General features: G+C 42.9%; 1 protein-coding gene across 2 annotated transcripts; it reads right to left on the reverse strand.

Annotated features, from left to right (window-relative positions):
* Nucleotides 1–580: 580 nt before the first annotated feature.
* LOC109904165 (decaprenyl-diphosphate synthase subunit 2) lies at nt 581–22,944 on the reverse strand. 2 transcript variants are annotated; one of them, XM_020501356.2, is made up of 8 exons: nt 22,254–22,944; nt 15,266–15,412; nt 6,413–6,611; nt 3,688–3,762; nt 2,427–2,600; nt 2,084–2,218; nt 1,929–1,964; nt 581–939 (listed from the first exon to the last, which is right to left on the reverse strand). In XM_020501356.2, exons 1-8 carry the CDS (start codon nt 22,496–22,498, stop codon nt 784–786), a joined length of 1,167 nt encoding a protein of 388 aa, XP_020356945.1. In that variant the 5' UTR covers nt 22,499–22,944; the 3' UTR covers nt 581–783. The 2 variants fall into 2 exon arrangements, with proteins under 2 accessions (XP_020356945.1, XP_031643892.1); XM_031788032.1 differs by lacking the exon at nt 15,266–15,412.

Here is a 22,944-nt window from a genome sequence, read left to right on the forward strand (position 1 = left end):
TGTAGAGTACAGGCCTGAGTCATGCCTGTCAATGCAATAGAATCATACTCCAATGCGTTCTGCCTACAACAAAATCTCTTTCAAAGTTTGTTTTGCATACGAAGTCTTGCATAGTTTGTTTTGTTTCGGGAAGTTGCATTGAAAGTGGTTAATATTGTGTTGATTCGATCACAATTCCCACAGTAAAGGGAAATGTTGATAGTGTTAACTAACGGGGAAAACTCTAGAAAGTTGAGTGAAGTTCAATCTCATGCTTAGAGGGAACATTGTTCTCTACCCAGTTTCACACCTTGGCTATCCCCTGCCGAGAGTGCCAGGGAAACCACAGGCCACCACCCTGGCGCCAACTCACAGCGCACATCGCCCCAATCAATACCCTTGCATTTCCTGTCCATTTGCTGCAGGTCACGGGAATGGGACTCATTAATAATTACTGCTGGCGGAGCTTCAAGTATGCTCCTCGTGGCACGGCCAACGAAAGTTGACATTTTCCCATCCTAGATTTTAGTTTTCTGTTGCACAGTGACTGAGCAAAGTCATAATAGCAGTAAAGTAGTAAACACAAAATAACTCAACAGAAGACTGGATGTGAATGGTTTTAATAGCAAACAGTTAAATGGAGTTTTAAAGGTGTGATCTGTAGTTTAATTTCCGGTAAACGCCGATCGGACTTAGGGGGTCGTGAGTATTCTACTCTCTGATTGGCTTAAATGGAACCAAGATTGTTTTTCTAGCATCGATTGATTGTGCACGTTGTCCTGAGGCCACAGGAGAGTAGGGGGGTCAGAACTTTGTGACAGCGCGAGCGATGTTCTCCAAGGCTGACCGTGCCTCAGAGGAAGGGAAACACTGGATGGACTCCAGAGCTTTGTTGCCGTGGTAACGGCACAGATCTATTGTCGAGGTGACACCTTTCTCCAATTTGATCGTGGACCGCAGCTGTTACAGGAAGAGACCATAGGACATGACTTCAGCATTTTTTTATGTAAGCAAATGTTGAAATGAGCATCCTATTGTGAACACTGAGGATGGGAATGTGCAGTGGTCTATATAAAACTACATTGGAAATGAGACTCCCCCTCCCCCAGACACACTGAGTAGTCTTGGGTGTCTTTCCCCCCCTTCTGCTCTGGCTCAGTCAGGAGATCTTTTTGCTTAGGGCGTTCTACCTAATGAATTCTGGGACTGAAAAGACCCTGTGGGCTTTCGCTTAAAAAACAGCAGGCAGGGAGCATTGCTCCACTGCACTAATGTGGGTGCACGCTCCTCAGTTTGGTAACGGGGACACAGCAAACTCCAAGTCTCCTCCACACTCCATTAGTCCCCAGAAAGTCCTGTCCATCACTTTCTCTTCTTATGTTGAACAACAGGTGGCCAAGATATCCAAAATATGGTCTGACCGAGACCATTTCCATGGTTGTTCAGACTGCATTATATTTAAGACTTCAGGAGCAGCGCACACCTAGTGTTTGACACAATATGTATTTCAGCGTAAAAGCCCAGGCAAGCAGGACACATGTATTATATTGTAAATACTAATCTATATGAAAATGATCATAGCTACAATGACTGTGGTGCAGTTAGGAGGATACATTCTCCCCATATCCCCCCCGTGTCCTCATGAAGGAGATTCTCTGACAATGCAACTGTCTCGGTCTCTCTGTCTCCTCCACAAATAGTCTTGGGTACCTAATCCCCCACGATCTGGTTTCAGACGTGACCAGAGATCCCCCCCCCCCCTTGTCTCTTCCTGCACCCCATCTGTCCCCTCCTTTCCTCTCTAACTGACTTTGGGAAGGAAATGTCAAACTTGAGATTGGTTACAGTGGATATCAACACTATCTAAGCATCTTTGACAGTCTTGCAACCCACCTTGCTACCATACCACATTAAAATTCATTAACTGTATGTACATTCACCCTGCTGACCTTTGTATAGTCCATTTGTCTTCCAATAGTTTTTGCCTGTTCACAGAGAAAGATGATGGGAAAGAAAATGCAAGAAGTATTCATATTTACCTTGTAGCTATATAAACAATTAAAATGTCAGAAAAAGTAATAGCACAGGATAAGTGGTTCAGTACCTGTTGCAGCTGATGACACCATCTCTCCTGCCCCACAATCTGACGGTGGAAAACCACAGGGGCCGAGTTAAAACTGAAGGTTACTGGGTCTGCTGAGCAGCTGCTCTTTACAAATAGCTGCAGGTCAGAATTCAACTAAAGAGGGGGGAATGACAGCATTAGTCTATAATCATGACAGCCTAATCATGATCCTTACATGTTACATTTCACCATCTCTCAGTATATTGCCAATACACGCTGTCCTTTTCACTCGCATTTTCACATTTTTAGGAAAGACAAGGGAAGCAGCATGAATCTACACTTTTCAGCAAAGCCAATCTTTCAGGTTTCGTGCAATACTTGCCTTGTGGCCCAATGATAGATGCTTGCCATATTTGTAAGCTAGTCCTTGTGCATCTTTGTCATGTTTGGCGAGCTCCATCGCCGCCTGACAGCTTTTTGCCAGCAAGGCACCATGGGACAAGAATGTCTGCTCCTCCCACGTGACCATGTTGATTTCATCAGTCAGGCTATTGTCCTGAGAAGAGCAGTTTACATAAAATGTTATGTATTCAGTTATGACTGTTTCCATTATGTAGAAGTACATTTTATCCAAATATCTATATTTCCAATAACAGCTCCAACCATACAATATACAGTACATAAGAGCATTTCACTGGAAAAATATAAACTGTAGACTAAAACTATTTATTTTGTTAAAAATTGTGATTTATAAACACAGTATAAAGCTCCAAGGAGAGACGAGCCCAGGTTGAAACTGGAACCTCCTCTGAGGTAGAACACAACACTGAGTTCTGCTGGGAAAGCTCTTCTTCAAAGGGTGAGGTGTAAACCGTATCTCTCTACCCGCACAAATAATCAGGTACGTCCAGTAGCATCCAGTACATAATAATAGCAGATACCTGATAGAACAGTGTTATTCATTTAAGCCCACTAAATAGTTTGTCCAAATTAATAATTTAGTCAAATGCATGTTTTAGTTTTTTGTAAAAAAAAAAAAAAGTACCATAACTGTATTAGGGGATGCCTTGACAGATTTTGTTCTCCGTTTGTATGATGTCATGTAACTACAGGTAACTGCCAAAATAAAGGAAACACGAGTAAATAAGGGATACAAAATATATTGAACGCAGGTGCTTCCACACAGGTATGGTTTTCTGAGTTATTTAAGCAATTAACATCCCATCATGGGTCATGTATTCCACCATGCCTAGTTGCCCATTATTTTGGCTACCATGGCTAGAAGAGATCTCAGTGGCTTTGAAAGGGGGGTCTCAAAAGGAGCACAGGTGGTTTAAAAGGGTGTGTGTGTCTCAGTCACCAGATCTCAACCCAATTGAACGCTTATGGGAGATTCTGGAGCAGCGTCTGAGACAGTGTTTTCTAGCACCATCAACAAAACACTAAATCAACTGAATATTTTATGGAAAGAAGGGTGTCACATCACTCCTGTGGAGTTCAAGACACCTGTAGAATCTGTGCCACGGTGCATTGAGGTTGTTCCCTATTAAGACACTTTATGTTGGCGTTTCCTTTATTTTGGCAGTTACCTGTAACTTCAGCTGGCTAGGGGGACCCTGGTAGTGGTATTGTAATTGTCTTACCTCCAAACTGTTGTGGATCTCATGGTAGATTCCCTGCACCAAGTCACCAATGGCACTCGATATCAACTCCACAACCTGTCAAACGCAAAAGAAAAAAAGCTTTGCTTAACCACCATTGAAAGTACTTTACGTAGTATTGAAATTGCTCTAAAGAGAGATGGGGATGGGGTTTAGACTAAGAGGGTGTCTGGGTTGTAAATTGACCAGCTCTAACTCCTCACATTGCCAGCTCATTATCAGACCAGTGTGGACTGACTGAGGACTGCCTGCTGTTTTTATTAAGCACACCCAGACTGAGCTTTATCAATTTGAATCTTATTTATAGCGACCCCCAGTTTAAACTGTATTATGAGGCTTTATCAGGTATCCAGTCTGAGAAGCTGAAAGGCAGATGGCAAGGCAGAAATCAGGAAATGTCATGAGGGCTGAGGGGTTGATGAGGCTCTGGAGCAGTGGTCTGGCATCTGGTGCTGGGGCTCTTGTCATCAACAACCCAACTCAGAATTGATTATCAATTTGATACCTTCTTGTCTTAGATATAACTTCACTCTGCTCAACAGGGTGTGGCTGGGCAGTATTGTATATTCATCATTTTTATTGTTATGTTTTACACTAGCTCCCTCCCGCGCCTTTGAGGAATTCTCACAAGTCTACTAGGTCCAAGTGTGTGGGCATGTAGTGGAATGAATGTAAAAAAAAAACTCTGTCATCTGTCTGCAGTTGCCCAGACCCTCTTGCAGTGGGAATCCAGGACTACATTTTAAATTGCACCCTCACTCACACGCATGATACTAATCCTACAAAGTAAATTCAGTCAGGCACCTTATTTTATATGCTTGTCCAAATCAGTGACCGAGTTTAAATAATCACAAACACGATGTTTATCAGGTTTGTCTTCTTTCACAATCATTTGCTCCTAAAGAACAGCGTATGGGCACAAAGATTTACAGTTCTAGGTAGATAAGACAATCCATATGTTGTACTCTCTTACAGTCAAGAGGTTTTTTCATGATTTGAGAGCGTGTCTCTATCAGAGTCTTCATAGTGCGCTCGGGGTAACCAGATCCTTTAGGAAATATTAAAGAAACTCAAGCCTCACAAAAGGCCCAAAAGGACAATACCCCTACAGTGTTCCCAGATGTGCTGTCTTTGCTAGGCTGTGAATGAGGAAAATGAAGGGAGGGGGGAGTCTTTTTTTGGAAAGTATCAGATAAGCCACGGCCTCCCCCTTACTCTACTCCCAAATCCAGGCAGATCGTGTTTTGCCGACAGGTCTGTGAGGGAGAGAAACCGGAGCTGGGCTCCGCGATCACTTTACCATTTATACCGGCCTAGGATTCCTCTCAAGGCCGGAACACATAATCCAGATCAATTGCTCCCCTAAAAAAATTCCCTGGTTTATGTGAAATGCTTATACACCTCTAAGCGCTTATGCTACGACTGCTACTACAGTCATGTCTGTCTCGGTAACCCACAACAATCCTTGAAAAATGTAATATATCAAGCAATTGGTGAGTGTTAACATTTTATTCTCTATCAAGTATTTAATAGGGGTCTCTATTTGTGACTGTCCGTTTATTTAAGAGACAGTGTCATGATCATAGTTTAGACACATGTGAGTACTAATTTCAAGTAGGCTATGTTTTACAACTCTTGTGAACATTTTACTGTTAGGGGGAGAGTGGGGGGCACATGTATGTATGTCCAACAGGGGGAGCTCTAGAATGTCATTACATTATTGAAAAGACGACAATACGAATTATACTGCAAAACAAATGAGTGTCATGATGTTCCTGTAAGGTGTTAAAAATGCCTATGTATATCAATTTGACAATGCCCAAATGTAAAGAAACAGGGGTACTTCTGTTATCAGAATTGTGATGATCACAGTGTCTTTAGGTGGCATTTTAAATGCCTGTTTGTCTGTCTGAGCATGAACAATCTGAGCCGGGGGGAGAATTTGGAAGATTGCAAAGCAGAGAGAAAATAGGTTATTATGATCCTCTTGTGCAGCCACATTCTGACCGTAGAGTTTGGTGACACATTCTGACCGTAGAGGTTGGTGACACATTCTGACCGTTGGTGACACATTCTGACCGTTGGTGACACATTCTGACAGTTGGTGACACATTCTGACAGTTGGTGACACATTCTGACAGTTGAGGTTGGTGACACATTCTGACAGTTGAGGTTGGTGACACATTCTGTCAGCAAAGGATTGCCAGTGTATGCACTGGAAGTGAACTGGAAGTGAACTGTGACCCCCATGCCCACACATGCACACTGCAGAAGTGCTTAGTAAGAATGAGTAGAAGAGCATAAGAGAATGTAACCTGTGTAAATGGGGGTGCATTATTCCCACCCAAGCATATTTTGTTTGTGTGTGTATCAGTCTGCCTGCCAGTGGCCTAAGTGAGAGAATAGATTTGTTGATTCGATCAATCCACAACGGCCAGGAAAACTTGACACAGCAAGCTGATGTAAGTGATGTTTAAACTCCTCTGCTTATACAGTTTGTATTCTCATCAATTTCCTTATCTGTATTGCAGTTATCTCAACATTGTCAAGTATCATCTTCATCTCACTGACAATCTTTTGAAACCTCACAGGTAAAAGGCTGAAATCAGATTGCATTTTGGGAGACATTTAAAGGCAGAACGAAAAAGCTACAGGGCAAGAAATGTGTCCATCTCCAACAGAATGTTATATGATGACTATTTCATACCTTAGTATTGTTTAGCTGGGCCAGTCCAGTGCAAGCATTGGCAAGCAAGAAGTCCCCACTGAGAACGGACATCTTGTTTCCAAACTGCATGTCCTTCAGGGGACCGTCAGAGTTGGTCCACTCCTTTAGGTTGATGATCCCACGATGCACCAGGAAGGCCGTGTAGATGAGCTCTGTGACTTCAGCCAGGTTCCTCTGACTACAGAGGAAATATATACATTGTCATCAGTAAAGCATACACTGAACAAAAATATAAAATGCAACAATTCCAAAGATTTTATTGAGTTACAGTTCATTAGGAAATCAGTCAATTTAAATAAATAAATTAGGGCCAAATCTATGGATTATGCTGAAACATGAGGTGATTGCGGCGGATAAATATCACTTATTATTGATATCTACACAGCGCATTGATGTGAATCACACTGCTGCTCTCTCATTTAGCTATTTGTGCTTTGCGGAATGGGTTGTTTTGGATGGCTGTTCACAAATCTAAATGTGTATTTGAACCCAATAATGGTTGAATTCAAGAAGTTTAAGCTGCCTATCAATCATTGTTTTTGAAACCAGTGGACAGCCATTGAAAAATGTGCTCTTGCAAATGCTGCGAAGTGCATCCATTTGGCCTAATGGACACATGCTCAAACTCGCACACTTTTGATAAGACTTACAGGGACAATCTGTAGTTGCTACAACCATTTTTTCAAAGGTTTGGACACACCTTTTTACTATTTTCTACATTGTAGAATAGTGAAGACATCAAAACTATGAAATAACACATATGCAATCATGTAGTAACCAACAACAAAAAAGTGTATATTTTAAATATATTTTAAATTCTTCAAAGTAGCCATGCTTTGCCTTGATGACAGCTCTTGGCATTCTCTCATCCAGCTTCACCTGGAATGCTTTTCCAAAAGTCTTGAAGGAGTTCCCGCATATGCTGAGCACTTGTTGGTTGCTTTTCCTTCACTCTGTGGTCCAACTCATCCCAAGCCATCTCAATTGGGTTGAGGCCGGGTGATTGTGGAGGCCAGGTCATCTGATGCAGCCCTCCATCACTCTCCTTGGTCAAATAGCCCTTATACAGCCTGGAGGTGTGTTGGGTCATTGTCCTGTTGAAACCAGATGTGATGGCGTATCGATGCAGAATGCTGTGGTAACCTGGTAAAGTGTGCCTTGAATTCTAAATAAATCACTGAGAGTGTCACCAGCAAAGCACCTCCCAACACCATCACACCTCCCCTCCATGCTTCACGGTGGGAACCACACATGCAGAGATGATCTGTTCCCCTACTCTGCGTCTCACAAAGACATAGCGATTGGAACCCAAAATCTCACATTTGGACTCATCAGATCAAAGGACATATTTCCACCAGTCTAATGTCCATTGCTCGTGTTTCTTGGCCCAAGCAAGTCTGTTCTTCTTATTGGTGTCCTTTAGTAGTTGTTTCTTTGCAGCAATTCAACCATGTAGGCCTGATTCACACAGTCTCCTCTGAACAGTTGATTTTGAGATGTGTCGGATACTTGAACTCTGTGAAGCATTTATTTGGGCTGCAATTTCCGAGGATGGTAACTCTAATGAACTTATCCTCTGCAGCAGAGGTAACTCTGGGTCTTCCTTTCCTGTGGATGTCCTCATGAGAGCTAGTTTCATCATAGCGCTTGATGGTTTTTGCGACTGCACTTGAAGACACTTTAAAAGTCCTTTAAATTTTCCAGATTGACTGACCTTCAGGTCTTAAAGTAATGATGGACTGTCATTTCGCTTTGCTTATTTGAGCTGTTCTTGCCATAAGATGGACTTGTCTTTTACCAAATAGGGCTATCTTCTGTTTACCACCCCTATCTTGTCAAAATACAACTGATTGGCTCAAACGCATTGAGAAGGAAAGAAATTCCACAAATTAACTTTTAACAAGGCTGTTGATTGAATAATTGAAATGCATTCCATGTGACTACCTCATGAAGCTGGTTGAGAGAATGCCAAGAGTGTGCAAAGCTGTCATCAAGGCAAAGGGTGGCTACTTTGAAGAATGTCAAATATATTTTCATTTGTTCAACTGGCAGCGTCATTAAACAGTACCCACAAAACACCAGTCTCAACGGTAACAGTGAAAAGGCGTCTCCAGGATGCTGGCCTTCTAGGCAGTGTTGCAAAGAAAAAGCCATATCTCAGACTGGCCAAAAAATATATATTAAGATGGGCAAAAGAACACAGACACTGGACAGAGGAACTCTGCCTAGAAGGCCAGCATCGCCTCTTCACTGTTGACGTTGAGATTGGTGTTTTGCGGGTATTATTTAATGAATCTGCCAGTTGAGGACTTGTGAGGTGTCTGTTTCTCAAACTAGACACTAATGTACTTGTCCTCTTGCTCAGTTGTACACCGGGGCCTCCCACTCCTCTTTCTATTCTGGTTAGAGCCAGTTTGCTCTGTTCTCTGAAGGCAGTGTGCACAGCGTTGTACAAGATCTTCAGTTTATTGGAAAATTCTCGCATGGAATAGCCTTCATTTCTCAGAGCAAGAATAGACTGATGAGTTTCAGAAGAAAGTTATTTGTTTCTGGCCATTTTGAGCCTGTAATCGAACCCACAAATGCTGATGCTCCAGATACTCAACTAGTCTAAAGATGGACAGTTGTATTGCTTCTTTAATCAGAACAACAGTTTACAGCTGTGCTAACATAATTGCAAAAGGGTTTTCTAGCGATCAATTAGCTCATCCAAGTTGATAATTTTAAAAGGCTAACACAACGTGCCAAAATATACGATTGTTTTTCTGCAATGTTTGTAAACATTGTAAATAAACACTTCATAGATTCATAACATGGTTAAAACAATAATTTTGATATTGTGGATGGTCAGTCCTTGCATCCATAGCTCTGTCTATTAATCTGAGAGTGGTTACATTTCTCCAGGCACATCTCTCAGCTGTGGATTTGCCCTTTAAACAGCTGCATATTATCAAGATATCAAAGTGTCACCAACAAAAAGGTAAACAATAGGCCTATAGCAAATGCAGTATTTGGCATTAATTTTTCACATGTAAAAAGCACTTTTCAGTAGTGCTCCAAAGCATGCCATTCCATGAGCACAGCATTTATTTTTCAACTCGAATCAATGAGCCCAATCAGTCCTCACAACAAAATCAAACAGAGTAGGGCTGGCTAATAAGTCCTTAGTTTTGGGGTTATGCTCAGGTAAAACAATTTGGCTAATCTATACTTCCATATTTCCAAGTCCTATTCTTGAAGATCAAGGGGCATAACATTTATTGGAATTACTGGAATTCTAATAGACTTTGGTTTTCAATGTAAAGATATAATTTAATCATATTATTATATGTAGTAGAAAGCGATGGGTTAGAAGACACCTACATAACCAACCCATAAAGTAAAATGTAAAATCCATATATGCCAGCTATGTAAACTTTTACATTGATTTATCCTGCAATAGATGTTTTTCAATTGGTAAAATACATTGGTCTTATTCTAATGCCCGTTAAGGGGAATGTAATCTAAAAGTAACTGAATGTAATCAGATTAGATTGCCCAAACTCAGCAATGTAAAAGTTACATTACTGATTAGAATTTGACAGGTAACTAATAACGGATTACATTTAGAAAGTAACCTACCCAAACCCGCCCTTAAGCATGGTTGTGGCTAATTCCCATTGCTGTACAGACTAGTATGGTAAGCAATCTATTGTGATAATGTACTTTATACATTGGAAAAGTTAATAACCTACTTACAATATGTTTGCTTCGAATGACTTACTACTTCAAAGTCATGTTGTGATAATATATAGCCCTAGTGTCTACCTGATTAATGATGATCACTGGCAATCAACTGCAATGATTTGATTTATCTCTAGAAAAACGGTGCGTTGGGCTCACTAAAACGAACTAAATGGAATTCAAAATCGGTCATTTAGTTGTTTAATAACCGAAAAAACACATACAATTCGGTTAATCGCTCAACACTATTCCAGAGAAATGGAGTCTTTTGAAAGAGAGAAATTAAACTACAACCGAGGTCTAACAGATCTAACTTCAAATTTTCAAACTTAAGTTGCAAGATTTGATCGATATATTCTATGTATTTTCGTTGTTCTCTAAATAACTAATGGTAAAGTCACGTATCCAGGTAATCTCGATTCAGAGCGCGCGCTCACTACAGGACATGAACGAGCGCGTATCTCGTGCACTAAATGATGCCAGGAAATAAGAATGTACTGGGATAGGACTGCAGATGGTTCATTATGCATGTATGAGCCATGCATTGACAAGTCGAGTCCAAAACGGCAGGTTTAAAAAAACAACGAGGTAATGTTCAATCTTCCTGAACGCATCTTTAAAATACATTTAAAAAATAAAAAGTTCTCCATTATTGAGGAAAAATAAATAAGCCTTTACTAAATTCCATTATAGTCATTAGAAATAACAGCTATTCTTGATTACCAGAGAAAAGACATGCAAATTGTTTTTGAATGGAGCCTTTGTACATAGTCTGAGGGAGGCTATAATCAAACGTTGATTCAGTCTTTGCTGGGGGATAATTAGATCCCCCCTCCATATGGGCTGAGCCTGCCAGGGCAAGACAGACATACCGACCGGGAGGATCAGTCTGTGGAGGGAGCCAGGGATGGGTGCGCTGATGGACACTTTAGGGCCATCTTTCAGATGGTGTGAAACAGTCCTGATAAGACATTTCAAATCCAGTCATCTTTCAATTCTAGTTGTTCCTGCCCATAATACACCGTACACATGCATGCCTTGTCTGGCAGCAGGTAATTGCATGTTCTACAGTTGCTCAGAGATAGTTGTTAGTAAAATGCTATAATGTCATTTATTTCGCTGCTCAATCATACCCATTGTCCCCCTTCTGTGAAGAGTAGTACATTTGGCCTCTCCTTGACAATGTCTTTCATTTCAATCCCTGCCACTGCATTGATGTTATTAACACACAGGATTAAAATGTGTCGGTGTAGACGTTTTAACAGACTACAAGTTAGGGATGAAAATTACATAGATAAATTGTTCTCAACATTTAGGCTGATTTAACATTTGATTCATGGATTCAACATGCAAGGCAGTTGATTAATATATCTGGTCCCACTACTTACATCAAATCTTAACCTGGGTACAAATCTTAGACAAATACCGAGCGTATTGCTACTGCAGCAAAAGTATAAAGCAGGCTATTGAGTACATCCTGTACAAATGCAGCTAAACAATAATAATAATGTTGGCACTGGTAGCTATTCCGACAGACACCCTTCCCACCACCACCACTCCTCCAACAGACACCCTTCCCACCACCACTCCTCCAACAGATACCCTTCCCACCACCACTCCTCCAACAGACACACTTCCCACCACCACCACCACTCCTCCTCCTCCAACAGACACCCTTCCCACCACCACTCCTCCAACAGATGCCCTTCCCACCACCACTCCTCCAACAGACACCCTTCCCACCACCACCACTCCTCCTCCAACAGACACCCTTCCCACCACCACCACCACTCCTCCAACAGACACCCTTCCCACCACCACCACCACCACTCCTCCAACAGACACCCTTCCCACCACCACCACTCCTCCAACAGACACCCTTCCCACCACCACCACCACTCCTCCAACAGACACCCTTCCCACCACCACCACTCCTCCAACAGACACCCTTCCCACCACCACTCCTCCAACAGATACCCTTCCCACCACCACTCCTCCAACAGACACACTTCCCACCACCACCACACCTCCTCCTCCAACAGACACCCTTCCCACCACCACCACTCCTCCAACAGACCCCCCCCCCCACCACCACCACCACCACCACCACCACTCCTCCAACAGACACCCTTCCCACCACCACCACTCCTCCAACAGACACCCTTCCCACCACCACCACCACTCCTCCAACAGACACCCTTCCCACCACCACCACCACCACTCCTCCAACATACACCCTTCCCACCACCACCACTCCTCCAACATACACCCTTCCCACCACCACCACTCCTCCAACAGACACCACCACCACCACTCCTCCAACACACACCACCACCACCACCACCACCACTCCTCCAACAGACACCCTTCCCACCACCACCACCACTCCAACAGACACCCTTCCCACCACCACCACTCCTCCGACAGACACCCTTCCCACCACCACCACTCCTCCAACAGACACCCTTCCCACCACCACTCCTCCAACATACACCCTTCCCACCACCACCACCACTCCAACAGACACCCTTCCCACCACCACCACTCCTCCGACAGACACCCTTCCCACCACCACCACTCCTCCAACAGACACCCTTCCCACCACCACTCCTCCAACATACACCCTTCCCACCACCACCACTCCTCCAACAGACACCCTTCCCACCACCACCACTCCTCCAACAGACACCCTTCCCACCACCACCACTCCTCCAACAGACACCCTTCCCACCACCACCACTCCTCCAACAGACACCCTTCCCACCACCACCACTCCTCCGACAGACACCCTTCCCACCACCACTCCTCCAACAGACACCCTTCCCACCACCACCACCACCACTCCTCCAACAGACACCCTTCCCACCACCACCACCACCACTCCTCCAACATACACCCTTCCCACCACCACCACTCCTCCAACAGACACCCTTCCCACCACCACCACTCCTCCAACAGACACCATTCCCACCACCACCACTCCTCCAACAGACACCATTCCCACCACCACCACTCCTCCAACAGACACCCTTCCCACCACCACCACTCCTCCAACAGACACCCTTCCCACCACCACCACTCCTCCAACAGACACCCTTCCCACCACCACCACTCCTCCTCCAACAGACACCCTTCCCACCACCACCACTCCTCCTCCAACAGACACCCTTCCCACCACCACCACTCCTCCTCCAACAGACACCCTTCCCACCACCACTCCTCCAACAGACACCCTTCCCACCACCACTCCTCCAACAGACACCCTTCCCACCACCACTCCTCCAACAGACACACTTCCCACCACCACTCCTCCAACAGACACACTTCCCACCACCACTCCTCCAACAGACACACTTCCCACCACCACTCCTCCAACAGACACCCTTCCCACCCTACACTAGGACCCCTAAAGAAGCCTTGCAGTCTCTGCCTCAGATCTTCAACTCATGATAAACAGCGTTGGAGCCAGGGGAGGAAAAAGGGGAGAAGGGGACTTGTGTATAAATAGCTTCGGCAGCCGGTTGCATAGCAACTCATGCCATCTTGCTGAGGCGTTCCCGCCCCTAACACGCCCCTTGTCCTGAGTGTTCTGTTCCATTTTCCTCCCTCTACAGGGTCTGTAATACCCTGCAATACAGCTGTGCATCTGTCTGTTTTGTCTCTGGGTATCTGGCTGTTTTGTCTTCTGTGTGTCTGTTTAAGTCTGTCTCCCTTTCTGTCTGTCCATCTCTCTGATTCCATACAGCTCTGGCCCTCTCTCTATGCTGAGATCCCTGGTGAGCCATCAGTACTGGGCACTGGAGTGGGAGACATTTTACAAATGCTGTCTGTCAGGAGGGAGGAGAAAATTCCCCTGGAGGTATAAATCAATCCCCCCATCAGTGCTCTGGCCCATGTGCTAATGAGCCCACATTCCTTCAACAGAGGAGAGGGGGCGAGACAAAGTGAGAGCGAGAGGGGCAGAGGGAAGAGAGAAAGGAGAAGGGTGAGAGAAAGTGTCAGAGTGAGAGGAGGTCAGAGAGAGAGAGAGAGTCAGACAGAAATACTAAGGATAGGGAGTATGATGTAATATAGTTAATCATCATGACACATCACTGACTCCGTTGCACCGGCTCTATGCACACTCACTGGAATTTACCCCCCCTACCCCCCCCCCCCCCACATACTACACTGACATTCCAACAGACTGCATACGCTCACACACACACGCATGCATGCATTTTGATGCAAAACACACATACACTCTTCACATACGCTAATGAAACTCTGTTTATTATCTATCCTGATTGCCTAGTCACGTTTACCCCTACCTACATGTACATATTACCTCAACTACCCCGTACCCCTGCACATTGACTCGGTACTGGGAATCCTTGTATATAGTTTCGTTACTGTTATTTTATTGTGTTACCATTTCTGCTCATTTTTCATACTTTTTTAACTCTGCATTGTTGGGAAAGGGATCGTAAGTAAGCATTTCACAGTAAAGTCTACGCATTTGACAAATAAAATGTTATTTGAGTAGAAGACACAATCCTCATGAATCTGGATGCAACATTTTGCAGTATGGGGATCCTGAAGTAGCTGATTTATTGCTTTTGTTTACTTTGAATTGTTGCTCATTTCAATAGCTGGAGTCCTAATCGTATGGATGGTCGATAACTTGATAAGTCAGACTGTAAGCATATTCATTACAGCCACTCCACACTAGCCCCCTCCCGTCCTGCTTGACAGACTTCTCCACTGAAGCTATAGTTGAGGCAGTGCTGCTTGCCAGCTAGGAGCAAGAAAAAGGCCATTCAGACACCCAGTGTACCACCTGCCAAACACAACAGCGACTTCTGGTAACCACTTGGCATGGTTGTAGAGTAATCTCCACACAAAATTCCATGTTCTGGGCAACATTCTGTATGTGTGCGGTGTGCTTGCGTGTGAGTGAGTAAGTGAATGTTGTCATCGGAAAAAATGACAAATTGGAGCTGGTGTGTGTGTGGGTGCTGTCAGATCAGGAGCAATGAAAAGTATGTTCCTGTCTTTTCATCAAGTCAGTGGTAATGAAGGAAAGGAGACAAGGAAAGAAAGCTATGGAGGAACATGAGGCGTGTTTACCTGGGGTAGATGCCGCTGACCATGTCCTGGGGCAGGTGGTCTGAGGCTGTGTGCTGGCTGGGCTGGCTGGGACCAGCTGCCTTGGACATCAACAGGACCACCAGACCCCTCATCTGAAGGTTGTTTCTGCTGTCATAGATGAGGCCCCTGAGAAGAGGGCCAGGCATCAATCAGGCATTTATTGTTGGGTAAGGGTTTATACATTTGTGGAGATATGCTCTTTTCATACACAGAAAAGACATTTGAATGAAGACAGAAAAATGAATTGTAGGTGAGATCGACACAAATCAGGCATGCCTTGGGCCACATCTTGAATTTGCCAAAATGTTCCATTTCATGTATGATATTTCATCTTTCCCACACATTTAAATAAAATGTCCTTCAGGAGTAAAAAAACTAACAAAACATACGTATTTTCATCATCCCAAAATCTATTATGGCAAGCAGGGAATTGGCGTGGAATTGAGGGCTAAGTAAGCAGCCTCTTAACAATGACAAAGAAAATTCCCAGTAATTGTATGGAAATGAGAGGTGGTGCGACACTATATTAATGAGGTTGTGTGTAGCTTTCAACGTCTCTCTCCAGGGGCGCCCCAAAAATCCCTTTATTCCCTCGCATCAATGCTAAGCAAAGAAAATGGCTAATTGCTGCTTCATGGGGGTGACACATAGAGAAAGGTCAACACACTCATGGAGACAACTGCCTTTCAAAATCATAATTAATTCAACTGCATTGTCAAAGAAGTGGTGGAGGGCTTTATATTCAATGAGCATACCTTCAAGACATCAACTCAAGAGTTGAGAGTTTGATAAACATTTTCAGTAGCTGGATTGCCAGACAACCTTATTTTAATTGCTCGGGGAAGTGTCAACCTGAGAGCAAAGCTATGAAGGAAGGTGAGGGAAAAACTAAAAATGTTCTGTTTGTCAAAATTCATGTCATGAAATGCACCTTGCAATATTTCTCCATTGCTTGCATTTTTGTTGGTGGAACCCACCTTTTTATAGTAGAATAATAAATACATCTCAGAGTGTAGCTTTAAACAAGCAAGCTTAGACAAGAGACTAATGATTAATTAAAGACCGAACCATATTGATCAGCTGTGGCACAACACATTGTTTGCCAGCAGAACGGAGCCCCAAACACAATTCAAGCAGAGCTGCAAGGCTCTAGTGGTGGGCTGGCCACTGTGAAGATAAAATAACTGTGGTCCCGAGGGAGCGGTTAGACAGAGAACATCTAATCCTGTCCCCAGGGAGCCCCCTGTGCCATGAATCACACTCTCGTTAAAGCCCTGAGTAGACACCGAGAACCACCCACTCCGCCTGCGCCCAGACACCAACCGGGGAGAGAAAGAGGCAAAGGAGAGGACGAAAGAGACAGACAGAGAATGAAGGGAAAGTGCGAGAGGCAGAGGAAGAAAGAGTAGGAGAAAGAGAGGCGGAGGAACAGAACAAGAGAAAAGGATGGGGAGAGAGAGGGAGAGATGGGCAGGGAGAGGGGAATAGAGAGATTTAAAAAGGGAAGATGGGAGATACGGTAAGTGCAACAGATACGTTCGGAAACTGACAGGTCTAATTTTATCTGTTAAATCCCTATCTCAGTGGAACCTAAGGAAAACCATCACATGAAACAAGTTGTCATCTGATTCTTTCCTGTCTTCATAATTGTAACAAAAATAACAGCATTTAGCCTAGTTAACCTCAACCAAATTCAGTACACTTTTGCCAGGTTTCAAAAATGTATCCTGCATCAAGCCCTAGGTAAACAAAACATATTTATTGAGAGGTAAAAACTGACATTATGAGGCGTGAAATTACACTGAAATTCCTATAGCTTTCAATTGAAAGAACAGCAACCACACTAAAAATGTTCTCTGCCTGTGGCAAGACTGGCCAAGTCTGCAGCCTGAAGATGGCAGTTGATTAATATTTATGCCAGTCGCCACACCATGGCACATCAATCAATCATAACCCCCTTCCTGCAAAGGGGTGGGGCTGGGATGAGTGCTGGGAAAGAGGGGAGAGAAAGAGAGATGGGTCAATGTCATTTTAATGGGTAGCACTACTACAGCGCTCTCTGAATCTTATTTGTTGGTCTAGTACATGGCCTAGTACTGCACAGCTCTTAAAATGTATCACATGTAGTTAGACAATTTTTGGGGCAAAGCATCAATAACCATTTTTCTGTGAGAACCCAATCACTCAAGGTTAACATTTGGATGAAATCCTCAGTGTACAAAATATGATTTGGCATCAACCTCTAACTATTTCCTGAACTCCTACATGTGACGACAAAATCTCTGTGGAAAACAATGGAAGAGAAAAGTCAAACGGGGTCAAGGTCTTTCCCTGCTACAAAGTGAAAGTTCCTCTGTCCTGCATTGCCACACTCTGTAACTCCAGACTTTGGGCAAAGTTAACTGAGCCGATTTTTTTAAGAATGAAAGGAAAGGGAAAACCGAAACACAACTCCACAAGGGTCTGCCTGTCTGCTATTGAGGATATTTTGATCTGTGCAGCGTCTTGGACGGAGACAGTAGGAAATACAAACCAGCCAACCAAAGATGACGGTGAGGAGTCAGCCTGTCAGAGGTCCACTTTGTCCCTGCGCTACAACACTGAAATGTATTGTCATATCAGATGTAGGTGTATAGGTTATTACATCCTTGGGCTATATGGTTTCCAACACATGGCAGGATTGTGTGCATGGCAGGATTGGATTCCTGCACTCTTTTTATCATTCCCTGTCCATCCCTGTCTTTCTTATAGTGAGGACCCATTCATCCCAGCTGAAGAGAGATGGCACTGAAGGGTAACTAACTATCTGGCTGATAGTTTAGAGAGGTAGAAAATTAGATTTCTTCACCTGCCATACCTTTGTTGTGGTGGTGGGAGGGTAGATGCTTAAAGGGCTAATTAAGAAAAATTCAGCTTTGAGGCTTTATAATCAATCCATTTGAACTAAGTGCTAAGTTTATTCAAAAATGTAACAGAATGAGTGCTGGGAAAGAGGGAGACAGAAAGAGAGATGGGTCAATGTCATTTTAATGGGTAGCACTACTACAGCGCTCTCTGAATCGTATTTGTTGGTCTAGTACATGGCCTAGTACTGCACAGCTCTTAAAATGTATCACATGTAGTACGACAATTTTTGGAGCAAAGCATCAATACCCATTTTCTTAATTGAGAACACAATCACTTGAGGGTAGCAATTGGATAAACTCCTTAGTGTACAAAATAGGATTTGGCATCTACCTCTAAATATTTCCTGAACTCCTACATGTGATGACAAAAACTCAGTTGAAAACAATGGAAGCCACTTGCAGAGAAAAGTCCAACTGGGTCAAGGTCTTTTACTGCAACAAAGTGAAAGTTCCTCTGTTCTGCATTGCCACACTCTGTAACTCCAGACTTAGCTGAACTGAATTTTTTAGAATGAAAGGAAAAACCAAAGTCAAATGTTTAGATGAGTTCATGTCACGCTGCCTACTCATGTTACACACTCATTTGGGGTTGAGCATTTAAATGAACAAAGCAGCTGTTTTTTTATCTCAATATCAAATCATATCTGGGTAACAATTAAATAGCTTTGATTGTCTTCAATTAAAAAGGACAAAAATAAAGAAATTTCTCAAGCAAGAATTTGCTAGGACTGTCTGGGAGTGGTCTGAGTGGGGAGTGGAAAAAACGAAAATGATCTGTTATTGGCAGACAGGTTTGGAAGTCTTTCTTATTGGTCTAATAACAAATTTACCGCCTGGTGATTTAAAACCTGTCTTTTCAAAAAGCTCTTACAATAAAAGGGCATTATCATAATTTGTACAATTTCACAGTATTACTCCAACCTCAGTTTGGAAATATATACACAGAGTATACAAAACTTTAGAAACACCTTTCTAATTTTGAGCTGCACCCCCTTTACCCCACAGAACAGCCTTAATTCGTCAGGGCATGGACTCTACAAGGTGTCAAAAGCATTCCACAGGGGAATGTGTCAAGTCGGCTGGATGTCCTTTGGGTGGTGGACCATTCTTAATACACACAGGAAAATGTTGAGTGTGGAAAAACCCAGCAGCGTTGAGGTTCTTGACACACTCAAACCGGTGCGCCTGGCACCTACTACCATACCCCATTCTAAGGCACTTAAACCTTTTGTCTTCCCATTCACCCTCTAAATGGTACGCACACAATTCACATCTCAATGAAATGGCTTAAAAATCCTTCTTTAACCTGTCTTCTCCTCCAATTGAAGTGGATTTAACAGGTGACATCAATAAGGGATCATAGCTTTCACCTGGTCAGTCGAAATCACGGAAAGAGCAGGTGTTCCTAATGTTTTGTACACTCATTGTATCAAACACAGGAAAATCAAGTTTGACAGCACTTGGCCCTAACAATCTACACAGCACAGATTCCATGGAACTTATCATTGAAATTAGACACATTTTGAGTGTGTTTATTTTGCTTCAACCTTTTAGTAGGCTAGAACTCTCTGAAAGAAAATCACACTAATTGTATTATTTTGGTTTCCATTGCATCATCTGAGACACTCTTATTTTCTTATGTCAATCCTCCATTTGATTTAGTGTAGGCTGTTTTCTTCCCAGGCTTTTCTTTTGCTTACATTTACTGGATGACTATTTGTCTGAGGTCACTAGTCTACACAGAACTTTGTTGACAATACAAGTAGGCACTGCTCAAGGAGAGGAGACAATTGAATTGCCAATACAAGCCACAAGAGGGTAGACACTCTACCCAGCTCCGTCCTCTACAGCTAAAAAACCCCAAGAGAAGACACCAGCATCTTTCTCAGGGAGCGGTACAAATCATGAAGCAGCTTACAAAATAACAACAAATTAAAACTTGTCTGAGACATAAGGACGGTTAATTATGGGGCTTAAGCTGTGACTACCATCCAGTCATCACACTTGCTCTCAGTAACAGCATCTTTAACACACCAGCGGTCAAAACAACAACAACAATCCCATGACAAACTGTTGTGCAGCTGCTCCTAAACCCTGCTTGAAATTCAGGTTGTAAAACTGCATTTGTAAAATGATTCCACACAATTGAAGGAGTAGAGAAATAAACATGGTAACAACATAAAACCAGGATCCTGCTCTTTTTTAAACAAAAGGCCCAAACTGCTTTCAAAATATATTTGCCGAAATGTATTTTCCTGCAATTGCATTAAAGAGCCACTGAACACTCCAATTGGCACGTGTGTTTTTCTAGAATTCAATATCGGGGGTGTGTTTCCTGACTGATTCCACATATTTTTAATGATGTTTGTCCCCCATGAAACACTGTTGATGCGGAATCCTATTTCACTTCACAAAATCTCCAGAATGAATCTACGATAAAACTTAATTTATTACAGATTTCATGAGTTATGTTTTTGCCAAGGATGTTTAGTTTGGCAATTTTACATCTAACTAAGGTGTTTAGAGCAGTATTTCTCAAGTAAAAAAATGTGTGACGTCTTATGTAAACAAAGTCTACTGGGCAGGTCGGTCTCATGGTCTATTGGATAGAGAGCAATTACCGCAGCCTACAAAGGGAAGCACAGCCGCGAGCTGCCCAGTGACACGAGCCTACCAGATGAGCTAAATCACTTCTTAAATCACTTCTAAATCACTTCCATGTTAGTGGGCTAATGTATATCTTCAAATCAAAACCCAACCTTCATTTACCCGTTGTGATGCACGGATGTTCCAAACTCCCTTTTAGACGAGACTGACTTTATGACCAACATTATCCTATTTACACTTCGTAGTACATTTTGACACTAGAATAACTGTTTCTGACTCATATCGATGCCACATAGGCCATTTTCAAAGGGATTCGTTGCTTTTTAAAGGCAGTAGCGCTTTAAGAATTGTTGTGCATTGACTGCTTGTCAGAATACATTTCCCTCCTATGGCACTCTGAATGTTTATTTCACATAGAACACACAACAACAAGCCGACTAGGTAAATAGGTAAACTACTCTACTATGGGTCTATTTTAATAACAACATTCCATGGCAAAAATAGTAGCACTGGAAAGTATCATCCTGAGTGATAAATTATAGGCTTTGAATTACTTTGCCAACAGCTACAAGAGCCTACACACCACTGTCTGGGTTGAGCGCTACTGTGGTGTGCATTATAGACTATATCATTCCCTTCATCTGAACAATGGGGTGTCATCAACAATCATGCATCTTAGTTCAGTGCACACAGCGTAAAGGAGAAAATAAATATTTGAGAATAAATGTATTTGTAACTGTATAAAGCTGTCATCTTCAAGCCAGCCCCCCTCTACACTGATCTTAAAAATTACCTCTCCAGAATCCATGACGGAGAACTTTAACCCTTGCACATAGCCTATAGTGTAGCCTGTACTGAGGGGCCAGAAACCCAGGGTAATTCCTCAGTAAATCAATTAATAGGATTGTGCACTCAAAATACAACCTAATTTGACCTACAGTAGGTGCACCCAATGTGGATGGGTCTATTTTCTTCTCACATTGCAAACTGAGGCATAGCCTGGTACCAGATCTGTTTGTGCCATCATGTCAACTCCCATGGCATGGAGTGTCATGATGGCACAAACAGACTGATACCCTGGTTAACTGCAGCATGGCTTGAGTCACTTAAAGGGAACTGAACTGGCCTGATGGCATATGGTGCCAGCTGCTATAAGCATATGTGAAAAGAAAACAGGCCCTTTACTGTTCCTACATTTTGGGGCGTTGTTGTGGGGGTGACCTGGTCAGTTGAGGAGGCAGAAGTTGGTTGGATCAGCTTGATCAGAAGTTATGGTTGGGAAGATGGTGATTGACATCACTGTCATAACTGACAGAATCAAGTATTCTAAAACCACAAATAGCCAACATAGAGTTAGATTGTTTGTGTATGATACAATTGTGTATGTAAATACTTGCATTACAAACATGAGGTAATATCATTTGCAATACTACATGTTTGTGTGTCAACCATACCTCGCAGTGCTGAGTAACGGGTGTTTTGTTCCAACCAGTTTCCTCACGTGCATTGCTACATTACTAAGTTCATCACTCAGCAAGCAGCGCAGGCTCACGAAGGAGGTCGGATAACCCACGATTTTCTCTGCATCCGAGACCACTTTATTCAAATTAGAAGGCGTTGCGTTGGAGAAAATACTTATGTTCCTCTGTCCACGATTTAACAAACTGATGCACGAGAGTCGAAACCAAATTACTGTCATCTTTACAGCTGAATGTTTTTTACTAATTTAATTTGAAACAAGGGTAAAGCAAACCCTTGAGTTTTCGATCAAAGCTTAGCACAAGCTAGAATAAGTCGACTAAACAAATAAACTAAACGATGGCAGGACATTAACTTACTAAATTAGATATCTAGCTAGCTAGTTAGTTATCCATATCGACAATATATCATGTTAGCAACACCTGTAACGTTATGATGGGTGTCATCCTCGCTGGCGACAGTCATATTCGTTTAAGTACTTTACATTACGGCGCCACGTATGTCCTGAGTATAATGCTGGGTTATCACCCTACTTAATTTGTTACTTATTCCCTTTGAGATATCCTATAAAGTATTGTAAATATTCCGCAACACAGGACCTAAAAAGTTAAGCATTGACACAGGAGGCCACCATCTTGACGAAACGCCCTACGGTATGTCGCAAAA

Source organism: Oncorhynchus kisutch, linkage group LG14, assembly GCF_002021735.2.
Source record: "Oncorhynchus kisutch isolate 150728-3 linkage group LG14, Okis_V2, whole genome shotgun sequence".
In the NCBI taxonomy this organism is placed as follows: Eukaryota; Metazoa; Chordata; class Actinopteri; order Salmoniformes; family Salmonidae; genus Oncorhynchus; species Oncorhynchus kisutch.